At 35.4% G+C, this 25,986-nt stretch overlaps 1 protein-coding gene across 5 annotated transcripts in view; it reads left to right on the top strand.

The window, feature by feature from the left end:
• TNNI3K (TNNI3 interacting kinase) overlaps positions 1 to 25,986 on the top strand; it is a 346,902-nt gene that overhangs the window by 40,931 nt on the left and 279,985 nt on the right. For 4 of the 5 annotated variants that reach the window (XM_059884731.1, XM_024989528.2, NM_001078008.1 and 1 more), the window contains 1 exon segment: positions 2,126 to 2,236. The exons of the other annotated variant lie outside the window; for it this stretch is intronic. In XM_059884731.1, coding sequence (XP_059740714.1) covers positions 2,126 to 2,236 — 111 coding nt within the window. 5 annotated transcript variants of the gene reach the window in all.

Raw genomic sequence — 25,986 nt, 5'->3', positions numbered from 1 at the left:
AAGGGGTTATATAACTTGCCTTAGTTTATATAGTCATTAGCAGATCTGGGATTCTAACTAGGGAGGCTAATTCTAACACAATCTTAACCCTGCATTGTAAGTATCCCAATTTAATATTTGAAAAACAGAACATTTTATTTCTACCTCAGAAACTGCCTTTTCCTGTTCTTCTCTATATCAGTTACATATCATTTTACTGCTATTACACTTGGAAAAATTTGAATACCTAATACAATGGCCTGCAAAACCCTACAAGATCAGATGCCTTTGATCTCATCTTGCACAATACTCTTTCCTTCTTTTATTTTTTTTAACCTTGTATTCAGCACTGACCTTAAATACTCTAAGCTTATTTCCATCTTATTTCTGTGAAGAGTCATGTTAGAAATAAGGAGAAAAAGTGTGAGAGGTACTAGTGAGTCAAAACCAGCACAATTCTGAAACTGATTGAGTTGGAGGGACTCAAAGTCATTTTGGAATGAGAAAGTGCCATTAATGTAAATAAGGAATGCTAGGAGATGACAGTTGGAAAACACTTGGAAAATTATGAACGGTTTTCACAACAGTACTTTTGAGTTTTTAATTTGAGATGGCATTGGTAGTCAGGATATATGGAATTTGAACTTAGCAGAGAAGTCAGGACTGAAAATGAAGTTATTGGACTGTGTAAGAATAATCAAAGGTGGCAGTTAGAATGAGAAAATAGCTTGGGGCTACACTCTGAAATCACTCGATTTTTGGAGACAGAAAGGATATTGATAAAATTAGCTTACTTCAGTGGAAAAAATGGTGGGGTTTTTGGTTTGTTTTTGTTTTCGAGTGGAAGAAACATTAAGTCTGTAATTTGAGCAGAAGGAGCCAATGGAATAGTAAAGGAAGATGAATTTTTTATTTAACTTTCTTTCTAGAGCAGGTAAACAGTGAAAGATTTGGAAAATATAACATTAATCTTGCTATTTGAAGTACTTTGTCAAAGTTTTTTTTTTTTTTCCAATTTTTACAACTTCCAGATCTTCACTTATGTGTGACAACATTAAGAAATCAGACTTTGTTTTCTAATGGGAGGATTTTCTTAACTGACAGTATTTGAAATTATATGCATAAATGCAGTGGCCTATCCCATGAAGACTTGGCTTTCTTCTCACTGGGTGTGTGACATGTTGATGGTCAAGTATTATAAAGTTATGGTTTGGATTCTCCCTTTGAGGGAGAGAGTTAAACATGAAGACCTTTCTTCATATTCCCTTCAGATCTGGAATTCTGTGAATATGTGACACTCCACATTATTCTTTTGAAAGTTCTGAATTATAAAATGAAGTTTATAGTAATTTTTCTTGAGATTATTTAGATAAATTTTATTTTTAATGTGTTTTTTGTCAACAACTATTTTTGAAGTCTTACCATGTGCCAGTTTAAATGTTAGTGCATATGAAAGGTTAATTACATAATAAAAATTCAATGAATGTTCATTTCTATTAATATTATTAAAAAGTATCATGTCTGTCCAAAGACAATGGAGAGGAGTACAGTGCAAATAATAGTATGAAGAAAATAATTTGGTCATCAAATAAATTACTCTAACTTTAATGCTCAAACAATGCTTCAGACATTTTCACTGAGTGAAAATATTTTAGTGAGTCAAGTTATTAATAAGAAAATCACCACTGATTGATTATATATAGAGTCCATGACACTGTGCTTTAATTATGTATTGGACCCATGACACGTATGTGTTAGAGGAGAATCAATTACTGAACTACCATGAAATGGTCCACTGCAGCCAGTTCAATAGTGCAGTTGCTGGAAAAAGCATATTTATTGGAGTGACCTACAAGTAAGATTGAGTTGAGTTTGCAAGTGTCTTACTGTAGGTAAATGTCCTTTCTGTCTTTCATGGTCAAGTGGTAGAAGATTGATTATAACTGAACAGTCTTCATCTGTTCCTACATTTCAAACATCTGAGAACTGCTCTTTGCTTTTTCATGTGCTCTGTTGAAGAAATCACACTTAAGTTTTCTTTGGGTGCATAAACTGGCTGACAGTCAGGGAATCAATATATCCTGTTGCACAGTGTTCAAACCTGCTATTAAGAGAAAAGTAACACTAAAGATGTGTTTCCTTGCAGGATAGTGCAGAATTGATCACTTCTCTGCTTCACAGTGGAGCTGATATACAGCAGGTTGGGTATGGTGGCCTCACTGCCCTGCATATTGCTACAATTGCTGGTCACCTAGAGGTAAGTCACACCTTGGTCACCTGCAAAAACAAATCTGCCTCTTTGGAATCCTGTTTTTAACTGTTTTCAAATGCTGACTTTTGAAATTCTAGGAGTTGGCTTAATTTTAGCTAATGAATCCACACATTTTGAGGGAGACCGAAATAAGCTATATAGATGTTCTTTTGATAGTAAATTCAGTCTGTTCTGTAACAGTGTAATCAAATATTAATTAATATAAAGATGGCTAGATATACAGAGGCTATATAGCATTGAGAGACTTCCCAGGTGGTGCAGTGGTAAAGAATCCACCTGTCAAGCAGGAGGCATCAGAGATGCAGGTTTGATTCCTGGGTCAGGAATATCCCCTAAAGAAGGAAATATCAACCCACTCCAGTATTCTTGCCTGGAAAATTCCATGGACACAGTCCATAGAGCAGCAAAGAATTGGACACAACTGAGCAACTAAGTAGCAGCATATAGTAGTTATTAGAAACATAGACACTGGAGTCAGGCAACTGTTGCTACCACTTGCTATATTTACCTCAAGCAAGTTACTGTACCTTCAAGTATCTGTTTTCCTCATTATAAAATAGAAATGATAGGCCCATCATAGTGATTAAATTGGGAGAAGGCAGTGGCACCCCACTTCAGTACTGTTGCCCAGAAAATCCCATGGACGGAGGAGCCTGGTAGGCTGCAGTCCATGGGGTCGCTAAGAGTCAGACACGACTGAGCGACTTCACTTTCACTTTCCACTTTCATGCACTGTTGAAGGAAATGGCAACCCACTCCAGTGTTCTTGCCTGGAGAATCCCATGGATGGAGAAGCCTGGTAGGCTGCAGTCCATGGAGTCGCACAGAGTCGGACACGACTGAAGGGACTTAGCAGCATTAGATGATCCACATAAAAGACTTTGCAGATAGCTTCACTCAAGGTAAGGACTCAGTGAAAAATTATTCAGTAATTCATTCACTCATGCATTATTTTATTTATTAAGCATCTATTGTACACCAGATATTGTTCTAGTTGCTGAGGTGACTGTAACAAGTAAGACAAGAAATATTTTGGAATTTAGTTTTAGAGAACAAAACAAGCAATAAGGAAAAAATTATTATATAATGTTAGTTGTGAATATAAGAAAAATAATAAAATGAGGTAAAATGAAAACAGCATGAAGAAGTAGGCACCATTTTAAACAAGCTATATAGTGAAGCTATGATTAATATATGTAATAGTACCTGCAAAGCCCTGAGGCAGAGATAGCTAAGTGTATTTGAAGGGCACAAGTAAGCCAAAGTCATTAGTATATATGAGCTGGAGGTAGAGTAATGGACATAAGGTCAGGTGACGGTTACAAATAAGATCGCAAAGCGTTTTAAAGGCCATAGAAGGGACTCTGGCTCTTATCTAAAATTTAATTGGTGAAATATTATTTTATATATGAGAAACACTTTAATTTTCATTATTTAATTTATTGCAGAAATCCTTATGAAATAGTTTTTATCATCACTGCCATTTAATAGATATAAAACCAAGGCTGTTATACAGTAATTATCTTTACAGATTACAAAGCCATGGAGAAAAAAAAAGGCCATGTTTGGAATCCTGGTCATTTTACTCAAACTCCCATGATTTTCACATGCTATTAATTGTGGTACCCACATGTAGCATGTCTGACTCTTTACAACCCAATGGACTGCCAGGCTCCTCTGTCCATGGGATTCTCCAGGAAAGAATATTGGAATAAGTTGCCATTTCCTTCTTCAGGGGATCCTCTCGACCCAGGGATCAAACTTGGGTCTCCTGCACTGCAGACAGATTCTTTACCAGCTGAGCTATGAGGGAAGCCCAAAGTGAAAGTGAAAGTGACTTAGTCCTGTCTGACCCTTTGCAACCCATGGACTATATATATAGTCCATGGAATTCTCCAGGCCAGAATATTGGAGTGAGTAGCCTTTCCCTTCTCCAGGGGATCTTCTCAACCCAGGGATCAAACCCAGATCTCCCACATTGCAGGCAGATTCTTTACCAGCTGAGCCACAAGGGAAACCCATGTAAATGCAACATTGTAATAAATGAGCAGTCTTGTGTCTTCATTATTAAGTCTTTATCTATTTCTCTCTTTTAATCATGTTGCAATTTAAGGTATACCTTCCTCACTAACACACAGGCACAATTGTGAACAAATAGAACTGCATGTAAAATCACACATAAAACCTGTAAAATAGGTGTGTGTCATCCCTCTTAACAGTGTCAATTCAAAGGTCTCTTCATTCAATAAATATTAACATATCTCATTGGGGGTAAAATAATTTCCTTTGTGTTGACATTTCCACTCCTTACTGTATTTCCCTGAAAATAGATTATCTCATTTCCCAGAATATAAAGCTTTTTGATGATATTCATTATAAATATAAATGAATTTGTATTACTTATTAGGAGAAGAGAAATCCCATTAGAATCACTTAAATATAAATATTATCCAAAAAAGAAACTGACTGAGATCAGTGATGAACTAAATGGAAGGTAAATATACAGAAATCTGGGTAGAATTGATGAGGTAGACATAAAGTCCCAGTAAAATACATTCAACCTTTTAATGCCAGGAAACATTTTGCAAAACAAAATCCTTTTTGTTTAACACTGAACTGATTACATTTGTGAGTGACAGAATTATAAAAGGGTCAAAAGCAAGATGGTTAAGAGTTTGGTGTCTTATTCAAATAACTGTTTTCTTGCTTTCTAAATCATAGTAGGGAAGTAAGAATTATATTGATTTTGCCAGCCATAGGTCAAATTTTACTAAAATAATTCCAAATAGGCATCTACTCCTATGGTGCAATTCTCCAAGTTTTTCAACTTCCTTCACTGCTGCTGCTGCTAAGTCGCTTCAGTCATGTCCGACTCTGTGCGACCCCATAGACGGCAGCCCACCAGGCCCCACCATCCCTGGGATTCTCCAGGCAAGAACACTAGAGTGGGTTGCCATTTCCTTCTCCAGTGCATGTCCTTCACTAGCTCTGGTGTAATATTTAATGACTTTTATAGTCAATCATGAATACTGCCATAATAAGGTGTATATACATTAATCTTTATTCTCTTATCTATTGGACTAATTTAGTTACAGATCTTGTAGGAAAATTGTGTTTAAAAAAACCTGAAAGTATCATGTTCAAAATACAGATTTTTTCTTTGAATTATTTCTTTCATAGTTAGTAATTGCAGTACTGACTTTATATTCATTCATTCATTCATTTAACAAATATTTTTCAGCCTCTACTTTTTCCAGTCTTTTGTTAGAATATGGAAATGATACAAGAAAATAAGACATAGTTTCTCCCCCTAAAGACTTTAAATTATAGCTGAACATAGAAAATGGAAAATTTATATAAAGAATTCAAAAGTAAAATAGCAGTGTAGTCATATGTATAGGAAAGGAAAGAGTCAAAGATCAAAGCAAGTTTGATATTAGGAATAATTAGAAACATGATCATTGCATAATATGTGCAAAGAACAGAGAAAAGTATGAGGATTTCACTGGGAACTGAGATCAAGGTAGATTAGAAGATTTAGGGAAGGGTTTCTGAAAAGTTTAAAATCAGGCTGAAAAGTGGGTAGAACTGGACAGAGAAAGGAAAAGGAATTATGTCTAAAACTATGAAAGAAAAATGAGTTAAGTACATTTAGGGGAGAGTAAATAGAATGATAGCATGAAACAGATTGTGAAGAGTCCCTTTAAGTAAATGTGGGTGTTAGGAATGGACCAGATTAAGGAAACTAAAAATGGGAGTCCAAGGAGTTTAATTTAATTCAATAAGCAAATATAGTTCATGATGTCCTATACGCAAGACCAGATGGTATGGTAGATAAAAAGATGAATAGAACATACAAATTCCCACTCTTCAAGATACTTACAACAAATACGATTGTTTTCCAATAAGAAATGAGAAGACATTAAATCTTTCTGAGCGAGAGAATGATTGGATGCATGATATATAATGTGTTAAACAGGATTTCTTTGACCTCAGTGTTTTGTATTGATTCCAGAGTAATAATATGATGATTAAATAGATGAAGACAAACCGGGTAGAGGATTCAATTCTGAGGAAAAAGTATTTATCTCCAGACATGTAGATTTGCTGATAATACCCAGATTTTCAAGTGGAAAAATTTGTTAATAATTTAAAAATATACAGTTAGTACACAGTGAAGAATTTGGGACTTAATGTAAGTTTTAAGAAATTATATGGGACATTTGCAGGCATATCAGTAGCTGAAATGTGGCTGAGAACTAAGCCAATCTACAGAGACTTTAGGAATTACTGAACAGCCTTTGAGGAAGCAAAGAAGGATTGGTTGGAGTGGTATGAGGGAAACAAGCAGGTTGTAACCTCACAGTAATTAGGGGGATGGAGAGTTTCAATAGATAAAGTATTCTGGGTATCAAATAATGGAGAAAATTTGAGTGTAAGAGAATAATATATATATAATAGGAGTGGAATATGCATTAGTTTTAGTTACTAGTTTTTGTTACTCTTGGTTATCAGGAACGGTGGCAGTGGATGGGTGGGAGTTTCCTTTCATTAGTAGTCGCTTTCCTTTATTGCCCACCTTTTTTTCTGTGAAACAATGACTGATGCTGTCTGACAGCCCTCTTTGTCTACGCATATCAAATTCAGACCCTCCATTACTGTCTCAAGTGTTTTGGTTCTCCCATAATTGTGAATTCTATTAAACAATTTTGCAATAAAATTTACATTGACTAAGCAGCTGTCCCCTTCAATAACAGGGAACATGTGCTACAGATTCTGAGACATGCTGACTGCAATTTGAGACTCAGATTTAGATTTACTGTGCTTTGAAAAGCAGGCAAATATTAGTTGTCCTGGGTCTCACTACTTCTCCCTGAGTGATTTATCCATCTATCAGTACATATGCATGTGCTGCTTTATACAAGGCTAAGATCCCGTCAGCAATCAATAAACAAGCATTAAGCCCTTTTCTCCTCTTTGAGTCCAGAGGGTACACGAATCATATGCTCTCTCAAGCATGGAAATTGAGAACTATTGGCTAGCATGTGGTAGTGTTTTATCATTCTCATATATTTGTTATTTGGTTCTCTTGAGGTAGCTATCCTTAGACTCAGCTTACCAGTGAGGAAACTGAGGATTGCAGAAGTTAAGTGACTTCCACAGGATCATGCAGATAATAAATAAATGAGATGAATAAGACTCAAGCCTGGTTATCTGACTCCAAATCCCTGATTTTGTAAATAAAAAGACAATTACTCCCTTATGACTCTTGTTCAGTCGCTCAGTTGTCTGACTCTTGGCAACCATATGGACTGTAGCACGCCAGGCCTCCCTGTTCCTCACCATCTCCCAAAGTTTGCTGAAGTTCATGTCCATTGCATTGGTGATGTCATCCAGCCATCTCATCCTCTGATGCCCTCTTCTCCTTCTGTCCTCAGTCTTTCTCAGAATCAGGGACTTTTCCAATGAGTTGGCTGTTCGTATCAGATGATGACTCTTGTATATATTGCTAAAACAGGGCTTACAGCCATAAGGCACAAAACAAGTATTCAGAAAACAAAATGGAAACTGAATATGTTACTATCTGAGGCCCAGATATTGCTATGAGTACAATTAAAGCAATATTAATTGATTCAAGTATAACTTTATTTGATGCTTAGTAAATGGTCACAAGAACCCATGGGGATGTAATGCATGTATGTGAGCATTCAGTATATACATATCCCCTCACATACATATGCATGCACACATGCATACCCCAAGCGAAAACACATTATATTTAGTCAAGTATCTCTTTAAAAAGCTGTTACATTTTGATGTTTCATGCAGTTGTTTCTGCAGTTATCAGGAGAAAAATCAGTTATGTGTAGCTTTAGAAAACTGAATCGCAATGAGAAAAGCATGTCTGGGATGATGCAATGTATAATGTACAGGAATTGTGGAGTGTTTTATTTTTCACAGAAAGCTATAGTTTCATGTATGCTTTGTGCAGGTGATATATTATTTTCATAGTTGAATTTATTCTGTCCTACCTTATCCTATTTTGGGGACTGTTGAAAATCCTGCTTCAGAAATACTTCTCAGTTCTTTTGTAATTTATATATGATTTCAAGGAAATGTTGTTGTTTTTCCAGTTCATTTTTAACTAAATCTTCTGAATGCTTCAGGAGAGAGTTTTGTTTGCTAAAAATCTTCTGACTCTTGTTTCTTTAAAATGGCTGAAGTTTTCTTTCCAAAGGCACAAACAAGTGAATGCTTGGAATTATAAAATATGGTTTCTCTCTCTAAGAGATATTGTACTCATGAGTTTTATAGCTAAAAAGTATCAGATGTGCCTCCAGTTTATGACTAGGCAGTAATTCCTTATGAACTTCATTTGCAATCAGGCAAGTGACTTAATCCTCATTTGAAATTTTATATTCATTTTCCAGATTTAAAAAAACTGAGGTGCAGAGAAGTTAAGTAGCTTGTCCAAGGTGACAGAGCTAATGATTGGTACAGTAGATGTTTACATGCTGTGTGGTGTCAGAACCAGCACTCACAATGCTATACTACCCTTCTTCTAATCTGTGCAAAACCTCTCAGTCCACCTGACCAGAATTTAAGCTTCAGAAGCTCAGAATTCAAATGTCATGGAAACTTCTTATATTCTCAGTTCTGAATTGTCTCAAAGACTAAGCACATCAAGATATTCTGGTCCCTTTTTATATGAACCGCATTCTTCTAAGCTCTATTCCTAATTTCTTATATTTCTGCATTGTATTTCTAAACAGTTCTCTTGACATATAATTCATATGCCACACAATTCACCTATTTAAAGTGGACATTCAGTGGTTTTCTACCAAATTCACAGAGTTGTATAATAATTACTATAATCTAATTTTAGAAAAATTTTGTCACCCTGAAAGGAAATGTAATATCCAGTAGCATCAGTCCCATCTACCTTTCATGGCCCCCATCTAGACAACCACCAATCTACTGACCATTTCTATAGATTTGTCTAGTCTGGCTACTTCATATAAATGGAATCATAAAAGATGTGATCTTTTGTCATTGACTTCTTTTACTTAGCATAACATTTTCAAGGTTTATCTAGTGCAACAGGATTGGTTTATATCAGAATCATGTTATAATTATATATGCCTTTACTTAGCAAATTATCAAAAGGTATATAATTCAGCCAATAGTGTAACTGCAGTTCTCTTAAGCTATTCCTCTATTTTCATTATAAATTGATGCTGGAAGAAAAATTTCAACTAAACCTTCAGATGCTCAAACTATATTATGTAGTCAAAAGCATGTGCTCAAGTTGTCAGGCTAGGAACACCTCCATTAAAGAAAGTGGCTGAGTAAGGCCTGTTTCTGAATGGGCATACCACCTCTTACATGGGTACTAGACGAGACCCCAGTTCAAGGTGATCAATTCCCCTGTCTAACAGAGGCTCATTCTTTAGATTTTGAAGCACTTGTAAATTTTAAAACATCTCTAACAATGCAAAATCCCCTAATGCTTGAAGTTAGCTCTTGTAGTTAAAATCTTACTAATCAGTTCATACCCTAAAACTTCACTAATTGAACTATGATCCACTGACCAACAAAGTAGGATTGTCAGGGAGCTAGTTAAAAAAATAGAATCTTAGACCTACCTAAAATCAGCATTTTAACAAGATTCCCATGTGATTGATATACATACTCAAACTTAAGAGGCACTTCCCTGAAAAATATTAGAAGTTAGATTTAAAGGAGATATCTGTGAGAGAAGGATAGCTTGAAACTATTATGGATAATTACAAAGAAGTACTATCTTCATTTGTTTTAGAATTTTGCTTCTTACTAACCCTGACTTGAATTATTTTAGTAGCTTTTGCATCATTATCAGAGCTTATTCCAGAGCCCAGGATCATAACCATTCACTATGTATATCATATGCCTAATACTATGACACATAGTAGGCACTCTGTGCATGTTAACTTCTATTTTCCTTTCTGAGATATAAATCTTATAAGAGAAGTATTTACTATAAAAAAATTTAAAATATAATGGAGATACAACACAATAATTTGAGCTACCAGGGAAGCTATAATTATAAATAACCCAGTTTAAAAATTAACTAAGGATTTAAATTGATGTTTCTCCAAAGAAGATATACAGATGGCCAAGAAGCACATGAAAAGTTGTCCATCATTAGTCATTAGAAAAAGCAAATCAAAACCACAGTGAGATGCCACATCATATCCAACAGGATAAATATAATTTTAAAAAGACCATAACACGGACTGGTGAGGATATGGATAAACTGGAACCCTCATACATTGTTGGTGGAAATATGAAATGTTGCCGCTGCTTTGGAAAACAGTTTGGCAGTTCTTCAAGAAGTGAAACCACAGAGTTACTTATAGGACCCACTAATTCCACTCTAGGTATATACCCAAGACTCACAAAAATTTGTACATTATTATTTGTACATTTGTACAAAAAATTTGTACATTATTTGTACATTATTTGTACATTTGTACAAAAATTTGTACATTATTATTTATGATAATCAAAAAGTAGAAACAAATGTATATCAACTGATGAGTGGAATAAGTAAAATTTGGTGTAACCTATTATGGGATTTTCTTCATCAGTAAAAACGAATGAAGTACTGAGATGTGCTACAACATAGATGAACCCTGAAAATGCCATTGACTTGTGAATGCTGCTACGGTAGGAGGGCTGCAATAGACCTATCTAGCTTTGAACATCCATGATTATTTAGGCTTATATGTATAGCTGAGCAAAAGGGAATGTGAATTTTATATTTTTATTATTGCGAAAAGCCTTTCAAAAAGTAGATTTATTTACTTTTTACAGTATGAATACCTTCTTTCCTTTGCATAAAATATCAATATCCATTATCTTTTCCAATTTAAATAATAAAATCTTGTTAAGTATAAGGGATTGAGGGTTTTTTTAACTGATATATATATTGATTTTTATATTCCTTATTCTATTGATGCCTATTTTGTATTAAGTTTTTTCTTACTGACTTGGAAGAATTAAGTATTTTGAGGAATTAAGTTTTGTCATATCTGTTGCAGCCTATTTTATTAGTTTCCCCTTTCAGAATTTTTATGTGTATTTTCAAATTTTTATGACCAGATTTTTAGTCTTTTGCTTTATGGTCTCTGCTTAGAAAGTCTTGGTCCTTTAAACATGGTATAAAAAAAGGAAGTCCTAAATATTTCTTCAAGTACTTTTAATTGTTTTTCCTCCCATATGCTGATTATATCTGTAATTTTTTTCAATATATGATAAGATATAGGAATCCAGTTTTTAGTTTTCTACCCACAAAATTATCCAGGTATTCTAAATCAATGTGTACTAAATTCTCTTTGTTTTCCCCCCGTCTTAAATACTTGGGTATATCTGTGTATTCCAATGCTAATAGCAAACACAACTCTTTTATTAGTTAGTGTATATTTAGGTTATGTTTTAATACCTAGAAGTGCAAGTACTCTCTCCTGGCACCTTTTTCTTCTATTTTTTTTCTCACAGAACTTTTCTGACTCTTCTTCCATTTTTAAATGACCTTTAGAAGCACTCGCTTACAATAATAAGAGCATGAACTCCAAAGCTAGATTCTCTGAATTTAAATCTCAGAAAATATCTACAACTTACTAGTTTCATACCATTGGGAAAGACACTTTTACTGTCTGGGTCTCAGTTTTCTAATTTTAGAAAACTGATTATATTATTATGCACCTACCTTATTGGCTTTGTGTGTGTGTGTGTGTGTGTGTGTGCGTGTATTATATTGTGACCTAATATATTTTAAATTTTAGGCACTGTCTAGAACATAAAGTGCTAAGAAATTTGGCTATCATGTTTTATTTGTTTCTGATTTAATTGTTATTTGATTTTTTTCTAAGGAAAAATATGACGGTATCCTAACTAGGATTATTTAAATTGTAATATAAATCCTAATTTATAAATTAATTTAAGAAAAATTAATAATCCCATAATATTGGGTCTTCCTATTTAAGAACAATATGTTTCTTTCCATTTATTAAAGTTTCTGTAGAATATTTTCCCTGTGGTTTTGTTAAAATTTATTGCTAGGTGTTTTTTTTTTTTTTGCCACTAATGCAAATAACAGTGTATTTTTTAATTTGTTACAATTTGTTTATAGGAAACTTGTTGATTATTGATTTTTTATTTTATAACGGTTGAACTTACTGATTTATTTTACTGTTCTTAATAGATATCTCAGGTGAATCTTTTGTATATCCCTGATTGACAGTTATATTCCCCCAATGTGGTAATAATTTTGCTTCCTTCAGTTATTAAAATCTTGTTTTTCTCTTTCCTAATTTCATTGGCTGATTCTCCCAGAACAATTGTCATTCTTCTGCTGAATGATTTTGAACTTGCACAGTGACATAACTGGTCATGACATATTATTCTCTTAGCTTGCTACTGAACTTGTTTTGCTGATATTCATAAGTGAGGTTAGTCTGTGGTTTTCTTTTTTGTATTGTTATATTAGTTAGCTAGGTCTTCCATAACAAAATACCACAGACTATATGGCTTAAATCACAATTTATTTTCTCAGTTTGGAAGCTAAAAATTCAAGATCAAAGTGTAGGCAGGTTTTGTTTCTTAAGCTTCTCTCCTTGGCTTGCAGGTGGCCTTCTGCACATGTGGACATGGCTGAATCAGTGTACACATACCTGGTGTCTCTCTTTGTGTGTGTGTGTATGTGTGTGTCCTAATCTCCTCTCTTATAAGGATATCAGTTGTATTGGATTAGGGACCACCATACTTAATTATATCTTTAAAGGTACTATCTCAGAATAGAATTATATTCTGAAGGACTGAGGTTTGGGGCTTCAACGTATAAATCTGACAGCATTCAGGAGGGGCCCCACTCAATCCATTCCAATTATATTTGTCAGGCTTTGGAATAAATGCTGGATTTGTAGAAAGAGTTTACAAACTTCATGTATGTCTGTCTGTTTCTCTTTCTCTGAAATTCTGGTATATAACACTATGTGATTTCATGGTATGCAGCACTATTACCTTATCTCTGATTTCACCCAAAATTTTGCAGACAGGAATAAATCCTATGTGAACATCATGGGCTAACCACAATTCAGGTACAAAAAGCATAAACAAGGGTCAACTATACCACTCAATGCACATCATTATAAATTATTGCTTAAATATCACCCTACTGATGCCATTAATGATTGATAGGTATTCTTATCACCATTCATTGCCATTAACTCTAAACTTTGTCTGCATAGTCATTTGCAGTTCCATGATGCCAAAGTTTGAGAAAGCTTCAAGTCAAATTGGTTAAGCCCGAAACTCAACACACAGTCTTAAATAACTAGACTTGATTTAGGAACACTATATCTTATGTGGCATTCAGAAGTGGTTTTCTCGGAAACCAAAACTAGAAACTCTATGCTCCAATTACTGAATGTGCCCTGTGTTGCAGAATACTGTTTATTAAAGGCCTGAAGGCAGTCTCCTACTGTCTAGGCTTTTGGTCTGGAGATTGAGACAAGATCATAGATCATGCATCATAACCAGTAATATTATGGTCTCAGAAGCAATGCTTTAAGCATGTATCAAGTGTCAGAGAGTTGTAAGGAGATACTAGCTGAGTATCACTTTTCTTTCTGGCACTTAAGTCTTTGCCATTGATTCTATAGGATATTATTAAACATTAAGTATTGCATTTGGGGATTCGGGATAAGGTAAAATAGCATAAGCAAGGAAAGCTTTATAGGCTAATAAAAATTTAGATGAGCTATTCATCAGCTTGCTACCCTAGAAAATGATGAAAGAAACATTACTTGGGAAATTACATTCAAAGATTATTACTAATCAAATCAATCTGAATTAGAAATCCCATTGTTACCATTCAGTGTTTTTGTGAATTTGCCTCTCTATGCCAACCCTCTTATGCACTGAATTGATTCCAACACCCTAGATCCTTCACACATTTAAAAAATAGACAGATAGATGTATATAAAGATAGCAATAAGGATTTATATGTATCATTCATATGTAAATTGTATTATACAGTATATCAGCTATAGAAATTTATTTGTTAGGCATTTAAGAAACAGCTGTATATTTTGATACATCTGCATGTAAGTTTCTTTTCCCATGCTACACTCCCTAGCAGGTATTTGAAAGCTGAGTTTTGAATCAAGGTTTCTATAGCTTGCTCAAGTTATATCCCCAGAGTTTCAGACCCCCAGGCATCCTGTGTCTCAGGAGGGCCAAACATTATTATCTCCTCAATTACAGATACATTGGAAGACCAATATTTTCTACCTGACCTTCAAATCCAACAGTAAATACATACTAGTAAAGTAGACTGTGGGTGCTAACTAACTTTCGGTGATACTTCATTCTGGGATGGTATTTAGGGAGTAGAGCCCTTTAAGTATTTTATCTTCTCTGAATATTGTGTGTTATTTTCCTGATGACTTCCTTTGCTGCTGCTGCTAAGTCACTTCAGTCGTGTCCAACTCTGTGCGACCCCATAGATGGCAGCCCACCAGGCTCCTCCATCCCTGGGATTCTCCAGGCAAGAACACTGGAGTGGGTTGCCATTTCCTTCTCCAATGCATGGAAGTGAAAATTCAAAGTGAAGTCGCTCAGTCGTGTCTGACCCTTAGTGATCCCATGGACTGCAGCCTACCAGACTCCTCCTTCCATGGGATTTTCCAGGCTGGAGTACTGGAGTGGGGTGCCATTGCCTTCTCCGGATGACTTCCTTTGGTGGCTCTCAAAAAAACGTTTAGAAATTTGTTGAGTTAAGTGGAAGTAAGAGACTAAAAACCCCATGACTGGTTCTAACAATTTCCCTCTCTCATCTCTTTTCTGAGATGCCCTTTAAAGGCACTCAGCACCTCTACTTCTTATCACGTATTCTTGCACAACTATCAGACCAGAATAGCTATTATAAAGCATAGATCAATTCAGAAAGGTACATAAAGCCTTCAGTAGTTACCCTGAGAAGCAATTCAAGTGGAACCCCTTGAAGCAACTTTAACCTTTCTGCCCATTTCCCTGTTTCTGTGCCTGGAGCAGGCTACTAACTAACTCCCAAATCTCTGGGCTGAGCTGCCCCATAATTATTACAAAGCTCCACACCTGAACATGTCCTGCCAGGAATAGAAGAATCATTCTCATAATTCCCTCCTGAAAAGGTATACATTGACTGGGAAACTTGGAGGAAATTCCAAATAAATTAAGACAAAGGGCAATGGATGTACATCATTTGTCTGGAACTATCTAGAATATTCCTAGTAGTCAATATGTTGCTTCAGTCTTCCCTTCATTTGTACTGTCATCATTCTCCTGGACTTCTTGTGGTAGTACTCTGACTTATAAGGCTGTCCTCCAATCTTTTACAGGTCACTTTATCCTAAGAATTCCTAAAGATGTACTGGGTTCTCTAAAGCATGACTTTGATAAAGTCATTCCTCTGACCAAGAACCTTGGTGACACAAGATACACCTTGAAAGGGATTAGAGTGGTAATGACCCAGCTCAGCTACCTTTTCAGTCATGGATCCTCATTTTCTTAATTTTGCAACCCATGCTCTAAATTAAATTAAATGCCCCCTTTTATATTTCCTATGATTTTTATTACATCACAGCCTCTTTATAGTTTGCCTATTCCACCCACATTCAAAGATCAGCTAAAATCCCACCTTCGTTAAACTCCTGGATCCCTCCAACTTGAGATGGTTCCACGCTCTCAACAACACAGCACTTTATACTTTTTTGTAGCATTTAGTACTGCCTGTTTGATAAACATGGTTTTATTTGATTGCTTTATTATGTATTTTTCTTGTACATCAAAATGCATGTTAAAATCTTTACAGCCTTCACAGGTAAAAGTTTGTGATTTTGCATATAGTATATACCTTAAATAAATGTTTGTCAAATGACTATATTAATGATTATTCAAGTGTTGTTTTAAAAATTATGCAAAATGAGTAAAATTTTTTCTACTTTCTTTTTTTTAAATTTAATTTTATTTTTTAACTTTACAATATTGTATTGGTTTTGCCATATATCAACATGAATCTGCCACAGGTATACATGTGTTCCGCATGCAGATCAGATCAGATCAGATCAGTCGCTCAGTCGTTCCGACTCTTTGCGACCCCATGAATCGCAGCACGCCAGGCTTCCCTGTCCATCACCAACTCCCGGAGTTCACTCAGACTCAGGTCCATCGAGTCAGTGATGCCATCCAGCCATCTCATCCTCTGTCGTCCCCTTCTCCTCTTGCCCCCAATCCCTCCCAGCATCAGAGTCTTTTCCAATGAGTCAACTCTTCGCATGAGGTGGCCAAAGTACTGGAGTTTCAGCTTTAGCATCATTCCTTCCAAAGAAATCCCAGGGCTGATCTCCTTCAGAATGGACTGGTTGGATCTCCTTGCAGTCCAAGGAACTCTCAAAAGTCTTCTCCAACACCACAGTTCAAAAGCATCAATTCTTCGGCGCTCAAGCTTTCTTCACAGTCCAACTCTCACATCCATACATGACCATGGGAAAAACCATAGCCTTGACTAGATGAATCTTTGTTGGCAAAGTAATGTCTCTGCTTTTGAATATGCTATCTAGGTTGGTCATAACTTTCCTTCCAAGGAGTAAGCGTCTTTTAATTTCATGGCTGCAATCACCATCTGCAGTGATTTTGGAGCCCCCAAAAATAAAGTCTGACACTGTTTCCACTGTTTCCCCATCTATATCCCATGAAGTGATGGGACCGGATGCCATGATCTTCGTTTTCTGAATTTTGAGCTTTAAGCCAACTTTTTCACTCTCCTCTTTCACTTTCATCAAGAGGCTTTTGAGTTCCTCTTCACTTTCTGCCATAAGGGTGGTATCATCTGCATATCTGAGGTGATTGATATTTCTCCCGGCAATCTTGATTCCAGCTTGTGTTTCTTCCAGTCCAGCGTTTCTCATGATGTACTCTGCATATAAGTTAAATAAACAGGGTGACAATATACAGCCTTTACGTACTGCTTTTCCTATTTGGAACCAGTCTGTTGTTCCACGTCCAGTTCTAACTGTTGCTTCCTGACCTGCATACAAATTTCTCAAGAGGCAGATCAGGTGGTCTGGTATTCCCATGTCTTTCAGAATTTTCCACAGTTTATTGTGATCCACACAGTCAAAGGCTTTGGCATAGTCAATAAAGCAGAAATAGATGCTTTTCTGGAACTCTTTTGCTTTTTCCATGATCCAGCGGATGTTGGCAATTTGATCTCTGGTTCCTCTGCCTTTTCTAAAACCAGCTTGAACATCACGCAGAAGAGATTCTAATGATACCTTCCATAAGAAAAATAGCTTACAAAGTCACAAACAATTTTTCTGAATAGATTCATACAAATTACTTTTATAAATTCTGTAAAATGAAGTATACAGACTATGCAGACAAACTAATGATCAAGTTTCATCTTTAAAATTTTTTATCTGTCCATTCAATATATCTTTTAACCTATTTAACAAATGAGTGAGGAATTTAAACTTAATCTAATGATTAAGCTTGTCCTTAAAAAAAAATTATAGAGTTTAAATTTAATTCTACTCAACAAAATGAAATCAGCATACCCAAAAGGGAGTGCTCACAGTTAGATCTGCATGTCTCTTTCTATTACTTGGCTGAACTTTACTTAATCTCCATTGTAATCAATAATGTTTTCTCAAATCCAACATGTGAATTGTGTTCTCTAGCGTAAAATCAGTTACTGACTCACTGTCCTGTGCTATCACAGAGCCTCCACATTGGTAGCTTGTAATCCATTTGTGAACTGTCAAGATAAATGAAGATCTTTGGATTATTTATATCTAACACCCCTCCCCCCCAACACTGATCTAATAATTAGAGAATTGCTATTTGTCTAATTCCTATCCAGTTTGGGCTTCCCTGGTAGCTCAGCTGGTAAGGAACCTGCCTGCAATGTAGGAGACCTGGTAACTCAGATGGTAGAATCCGCCTGCAATGTGGGAGACCTGGGTGCAATCCCTAGGTTGAGAAGATCTCCTAAAGGAGGGCATGGCAACCCACTCCAGTATTCTTGCCTGGAGAATCTCCATGGACAGAGGAGACTGGTGGGCTACAGTCAATGGGATCGCAAAGTTGGACATGACTGAACAACAAAGTCCACACACACTCACCAGTTCTGTTTTATATCTTTTAGTGTAATTTGTAGCCAAAGTGAATGTGCAGCTTTTACACTGATGATGCTAAGAAGGGTTGAAATGTGATGTTCCAATAAGGACAGTAAGTTAGTTTAGATGGTGGGACTCCCACGAGCAACTATGACAGCATAAGTCCTTGAAAATCAATTCAAAAGGCTCTGCATTATAATATTTTATTGTAAAAGCCTCTGAATGTTTTTAGCTTGTTGTCTTGCTGTTTCTTTAGATAGTTGCTTCTAACTTTTCTGGGTTTACCCTGGAAATCCTCTGTCAACCAGGAAAACTTAGAATTTCCAGCTAAGAAAGCACTTTTTGAACATTTCCACATATGGGGTAATATACCAGGTTTGGGGTTACAGGTATGTATTTTGCCATTCTACATTTCTTTTCTTTTTGCAAGAGATCACGTCTGAGCTCTCACTGGAGCTGCTGAAATTGTTGCAATGGTGTCTAATTTTGGTAACTAAACTTTTCAAATCTCCATAAGCTTATATAACATTTGTAATTGAACAAAACACAGGACCAATATGTGAATAATAAATTTATCTTTAAATACTGCTGTCAAATTATGATGGAAACTTTCTGCATTTTTGGCCTTAAAATTTGTCATGCATTATGACATAGCAAATCCACTTCTAGAAATTTGTTTTATGGAATTATCAGTTAAATTATAAGAGTCCCCATGAAGATATTGAAAAACAAGCTAAATGCCCAGCAATAAACACTGACTAAATCAACAAGGTACATGGGCACAGTGGGATACCTTGCAATTGTGCAGTACTGTGCAATAAATGTGACATTGTGCAAGATTATACATTGACATGGAAAGAGGTAAACAAGGTGTTGTGAAGTATATATTGTGATTTAAGCTTCCTTACTACATTTACTTTTTTTTTTTTTTTTCTTTTTAGCTTGTTACCAGAGTGAAAGATTTTCTTACTACAGTGAACCAGTTCAGTTCAGTAACTCAGTCGTGTCTGACTCTTTGCAACCCCATGAATCACAGCAGCCCATGCCTCCCTGTCCATCACCAACTCCCAGAGTTTACTCAAACTCATGTCCATCAAGTCGGTGATGCCACCCAGCCATCTCATCCTCTGTCGCCCCCTTCTCCTCCTGCCCCCAATCCTTTCCAGCATCAGAGTCTTTTCCAAAGAGTCAACTCTTCACATCAGGTGGGCAAAGTATTGGAGTTTCAGCTTTAGTATCAGTCCTTCCAATGAACACCCAGGACTGATCTCCTTTAGGATGGACTCTCCTAAGGTTGGATCTCCTTTCAGTCCAAGGGACTCTCAAGAGTCTTCTCAAACACCACACTTCAAAAGCATCAATTCTTCAGCGCTCAGCTTTCTTCACAGTCCAGCTCTCACGTCCGTACATGACCACAGGAAAAACCATAGCCTTGACTAGACAGACCTTTGTTGGCAAAGTAATGTCCCTGCTTTTTAATATGCTATCTAGAATGGTCATAACTTTCCTTCCAAGGAGTGTCTTTTAATTTCATGGCTGCAGTCACCATCTGCAGTGATTTTGGAGCCCAAAAAAATAAAGTCTGACACTGTTTCCACTGTTTCCCCATCTATTTCCCATGAAGTGATGGGACCAGATGCCATGATCTTAGTTTTCTGAATGTTGAGCTTTAAGCCAACTTTTTCACTCTCCTCTTTCACTTTCATCAAGAGGCTTTTTAGTTCCTCTTCACTTTCTGCCATAAGGGTGGTGTCATCTGCATATCTGAGGTTATTGATATTTCTCCAGCAATCTTGATTCCAGTTTGTGCTTCTTCCAGCCCAGCGTTTCTCATGATGTACTCTGCATATAAGTTAAATAAGCAGGGTGACAATATACAGCCTTGACATACTCCTTTTCCTATTTGGAACCAGTCTGTTGTTCCATGTCCAGTTCTAACTGTTGCTTCCTGACTTGCATATAGGTTTCTCAAGAGGCAGGTCAGGTGGTCTGGTATATGTTATATATAGGAAACCCTAAAACATGTCATCAGAAAATCATAAGAAAAATAGATATATCCAATGAAATTGTAGGATACAGAATCAATACAGAAAAGTCTGTTGTGTTTCTATACACTAATAATGAACTATCAGAAAGAGAAATCAATAACACAATTCCATTTAAAATTGCATCAAAAATAATAAAAACACAATGGAATAAATTAACAAAGGAAATGAAAAACCTGTATATTGAAAACTAAAAGAAATTAATAAAAGAAATAGGAATACATCAAAGATATTCCATGCTTGTGGACTAGAAGAACTAATATTGTTAAATGTCCATACTGCACAAAGGAAATCACAGGTTCAATTCAATCTCCAGAAAAATGTCAATAGCATTTTTCACAAAAATAGAACAAACAATCTGAAAATTTCTATTTAACCATAAAAGATCCCAAATAGCCAAAAACAATTTTCGAGGAATAGAAGAACAAAGTTGAAGACAAAACACTTCCTGATTTCAAAATATACTACAAAGTTACAGTAATCAAAATAGCATATCTTTTGGCATAAAAAAAGACATGTACATCAATGGAAGAGTGTCACAACCCAGAAATAAACCCACACGTATACAGGTAGTTAATTTACAATGAAGGTGCCAAAAATACACAGTGAGGATAGGACAGGTATTTAATGACGGTGTTAGGAAAACTGGATGATCAAGTGCAAATGAATAAACTTCAGTTCAGTCGCTCAGTCATGTCCGACTCTTTGCAATCGCACGGACTGCAGCACACCAGGCCTCTCTGTCTATCATCAACTCTAGAAGTTTACTCAAACTCATGTCCATTCAGTCAAGGATGTCATTCAACCATCTCATCCTCTGTCATGCCTTTCTCCTCCTGCCTTCAATGTTGCCCAGCATCAGGGTCTTTTCAAATGAGTCAGTTCTCACATCAGGTGGCCAAAGGATTGGAGTTTCAGCTTAAGCATCATTCCTTCCAATGAGTATTCATGACTGATTTCCTTCAGGATAGCCTGGTTGGATCTCCTTGCAGTCCAAGGGACTCTCAAAAGTCTTCTCCAACACCACAGTTCAAAAGCATCAATTCTTTGGCACTCAGCTTTCTTTATAGTCCAAATCTCACATTCATACGTGACTACAGAAAAAAACGTAGCCTTGACTAGAAGGACCTTTGTTAGCAAAGTAATGTCTCTGCTTTTGAATATACTATCTAGGTTGGTCATAACTTTCCTTCCAAGGAGTAAGCGTCTTTTAATTTCATGGCTGCAGTCACCATCTGTAGTGATTTTGGAGCCCAGAAAAATAAAGTCTGACACTGTTTCCACTGTTTCCCCATCTATTTCCCATGAAGTGATGGGACCGGATGCCATGATCTTCATTTTCTGAATGTTGAGCGTTAAGCCAACTTTTTCACTCTCCACTTTCAAGAATCCCCAAAACACAGTTTCATGAAGCTGTTTTCTTCTTTTTTCATTTTAAAGTTTTGTGGTTTGTCTTTAATATTAAGTGATTCACCTATCTAAAATTGATTGCAGTTTATGGTGAGAGATATGGGTCCAACTTAATTTTTTTCTATGTTGTCAACATTTATTTAAAACCCCATGTGTCCCTTATGGATGATCTATAATATAAACTCTGTGATATATTAAATATCTATTTCATTGTGAGTTCTTTTCTAGATTTTATTATGTTCAGTTCGTCAGTTTGTCTCTCCATAGAACATTATCATATTATCTTAATTACTATCCATAGGAAAAAATCTTACATTTCATCTAAATATTCAAACATCACATATAATTGCTTACAATACTCTCTTAGGATTTTTAGTTTTCCACACCATCAATAGCACTATATTCATTTTCATTCCTGATACTAGTTATAGCGGTTTCTCTTTTTACTTGCCAGTCTCATCAGAAGCCTAGCATTTTTGTGAGTCTTTTCAAAGAATCAATTTCTTGCTTTGCTGTTTATTATGTTTGTTTTCTTTTTCACCAATTTTTTGCTCAAACCTTTCTTATCCTACCTTTAAATTTATTTTGGTTAACTTTTACTGTTTGTTTTGAAGTTCCTTAAGGTAGGTGCAGGGCTTAGTTCATTGATTTTTAACCTTTTTCCTAATACCCTTTAAAGAGATGCATTTCACTATTCTATTTTGACATATTTTTCAGCTTTTGATGTGTCATATTTTATTATTCAGTTCAAAATATTTTCTACTCTGAGTTCTTTTTGACCAACAAATTATTTAGAAGTAAGTTTCCAACTTTAAACACAGTATTTTTTTTTAACCTAACCTCTTATTTTTTAAATTAATTTGCACCGTGGTCAGAAAATTTTATCATTAATTTTCCCAATATTTCAAATATATTAAGTGTTGCTATATGGACCAGTATATTTTTAGAGGTATTGTAAATCTGCAATAGGTGAAGGTTGTCACTGTTTCATGTGTTCTTTAAATGAATATGCATTCTACAGTTGTTTATTACATGTTTTTTATTGCCAATTAGGTCGAATGTTTCTGTCCTTCATATCTTTATATCCTTTTGTGGGAGAGGGGCTTATTCTATCAACTATGTGTTGAAATCTCCCCCCATGACTCTGCATCTGTTTCTTGTTTTAATTCTGTAAAGTTTTACCTAGCTTCCCTGGTAGCTCAGACATTAAAGCGTCTGCCTACAATGCAGGAGACCCAGGTTCAATTCCTGTGTCAGGAAGATCTCTTGGAGAAGGAAATGGCACCCCACTCCAGTACTCTTGCCTGGAAAATCCCATGGACTGAGGATCCTGGTAGGCTACAGTCCATGGGGTCACAAAGAGTCAGACACAACTGAGTGACTTCACTTTCACTTTGGTGCTATGTGCTATTTAGGTATGCATAAATTTAACATGATTATATTTTCCTGAAGAATGAACCTTTCATTACAATGAATTGACCTTTATTTCCAGCAGTGCTTTTCATTACCTAAGAAGTCTAATTTTCTCATATCAATATACCAGTACCAACTATTCCTGCTTAGAATTTATTGGGCATATATATTTTTTATCCTTTTAGTTTAAGCCTTTATAAATACTATACTTTTGAGATATTGTTTACAAATAGCATACAATTGAATTTTATTTTATCCTTCTCAGATATTCATTCTTTTAAAGATTAATCCATTCGCACTGAATGTTATTACTTACATATTCAGTGTTAAATCTGCCAATAATTTTTTGTGCTTCCATTTGTTCTGTCTTGTTTTATGCCAAAAATTAGTTGTCTGTATTCATAACAATCTGTTTCTGGACTCTGTTTTGTCCTACTGATCTAGTTGTTTTACAGATGTCAGTATCACTCTGTCTTCACTGCTGAAGCTTTATGATGAGTTTTCATATCCAGAAGTATAAATGTGCTAATCTTGTTCTTAAGATTTTTCTTTGCCATTTTTGACTTTTGGCATCCATTATAAATTTAAAAATCAGTTTGTTAATTTCTGTGCTATTGTAACTGTACTGTTTTTCACTTCTTTACTTTAATCCCATATTCAAAATATACTTACCTCTCCAACTTCTCTACAAAAGCCATATTTCATTACTTCATCATAATCAGATTCCAGGATCTCATTAAGTGAATTAGGTCCAAGTGTGGATGAGAATCCTTGAGTTCAATGTCTCTACTATGCTTTATCTCAATCTGAATTCCTGTGAATGAAGGAGGCAAATTATCTGTCTCTAAGAAAACACCCAGCATATAGTGGTGAACTAGGCATATATTATCACAGTAGACACCTGTTCAAAAAGTAGAAAATGAAGGTGCACAACAGATAACCCAATATTTGTGTCACAAAGACCCAAACATCACAGTATAGTCAGGGAGTACAAATAGTAATGAATGATTATAGTGAGAACTCTTGTTCATTTATACAATTTTGAAAGTAAACATTAAAGTAATAAATTATTGTGTGTATATTGCATTTAAACATAAGTGTACAACTGCGAATTGATAACTCTAATTTTTATGCTGTATATTAACTAATATGTCATCATTCAATTTGGAGTTAAATCGTCTAAATTTTTAGAGGTATCATAAATCTGCAATAGATCAAGTCCTAGGTATTAGGTTAAATCATCTTCTACTGTCCTTGTAAATCCTCAAATCATATCATAATTTTATACCTATCAAGTTTGGGCTATGAAAACTGAGGTTCTCTCATATACTATATAGAACACACTTCCCTCTACCTTATATGAGATATGCATGAAGTAATAATACTTAAGATCATCAGAATAGTAGACACTTCATGTTTAATGAAAGTCCATAAAATATTTTAGTTGTTTTAATTTAAATTCTAAGGAATCAGAAAGTGTCCATCTTGGCTTCTAAAAGAACATTAGTAGCTCCTCTAACAATGCCATAAATAAGATAGCAACTGGCAGATTTATTATTGATCGATGTTTAATTTAAACTTGTTTTTGGAATATAGGAAGAGTAGTGAAAGGAAACTGACAGCTTTGAAGATATATTTTGTCTGAAACTCTGTGCTACATCACTCATTTTAAATTTAAGCTTGATGTTATTCTTTTGAATTATATTAGAGGTAGAAAGAGACAGAGTGAGGTCCTTTTCTTCAGTGGTGGGGGCGGGGACAGAAATAAAGAACTCTTGAATTATTGATTCTATGAAACATGTCAAATTATTTGCCACCAAAATGATAGCAGCCTCAAACCTGAAGTGTTCTGACTGGTGGTGACTTTATGTGTTTGGATGCTTATGGTGACTGGCTCTTGCACCTTTATGACACAACACTGAAATTTATTTTTCACTTAGATAATTTATCAATATATCTGTATGTAATCCTGTTTATCTTGCTGTTTTATCATGCTGCTAGTGTGAGCCCAATATTTACAGTTACTTAAGTAGAGACTTTAGCAATTTTGAAAGAAAAATCTTGATATAGTAGATTTCCATACTAACAGTATGTCATTGCCTAAACTATTGGGAAGTAAAATATAACACAGATTAAGCCACCTATCTGTGAAAACAACTTTTATTGAGTGTTTTCAAAATGCCAGTTATTTTCAAAGCAGTTTGCATTGATTATCTCTTTATATTCGTGTAATAACACCATAAGATAGGTGGTGGTATTATCCTCATTTTATAGATGTGGAAACTAAGTCACCCTTTTTACATGAGAACATTTAAGGTGGAGCAAACAGTATAAATAAAGTCACAGAGGCAAGAAGCATAATAGGGTATATAGGGGAATACAAGCAATTCTGTGTCTGGACTTTGAAGTTTAAAATAAGGGGATTTGGAAAGATGATGCTGGAGAAGCAGGCAGTGGCTTTTATGATGGGACTTGAATGTCACCTTATGGAGTGGGAAGTCAATATTGTATTCTATATTGTATTAAATTGAATAATTTTCTGATTTTGGCATATAAATAAACATACAAATGTATGGATGTGAGAGTTGGACTATAAAGAAAACCGAGCGCCAAAGAATTGATGCTTTTGAACTGTGGTGTTGAGAGTCCCTTTGACTGCAAGAAG

Source organism: Bos taurus, chromosome 3 (genome assembly GCF_002263795.3).
Source record: "Bos taurus isolate L1 Dominette 01449 registration number 42190680 breed Hereford chromosome 3, ARS-UCD2.0, whole genome shotgun sequence".
NCBI classification, from domain to species: domain Eukaryota; kingdom Metazoa; phylum Chordata; class Mammalia; order Artiodactyla; family Bovidae; genus Bos; species Bos taurus.
The sequence above is the reverse complement of the archived record's forward strand: the minus strand, read 5'-3'. Positions and strand labels throughout refer to the sequence as shown.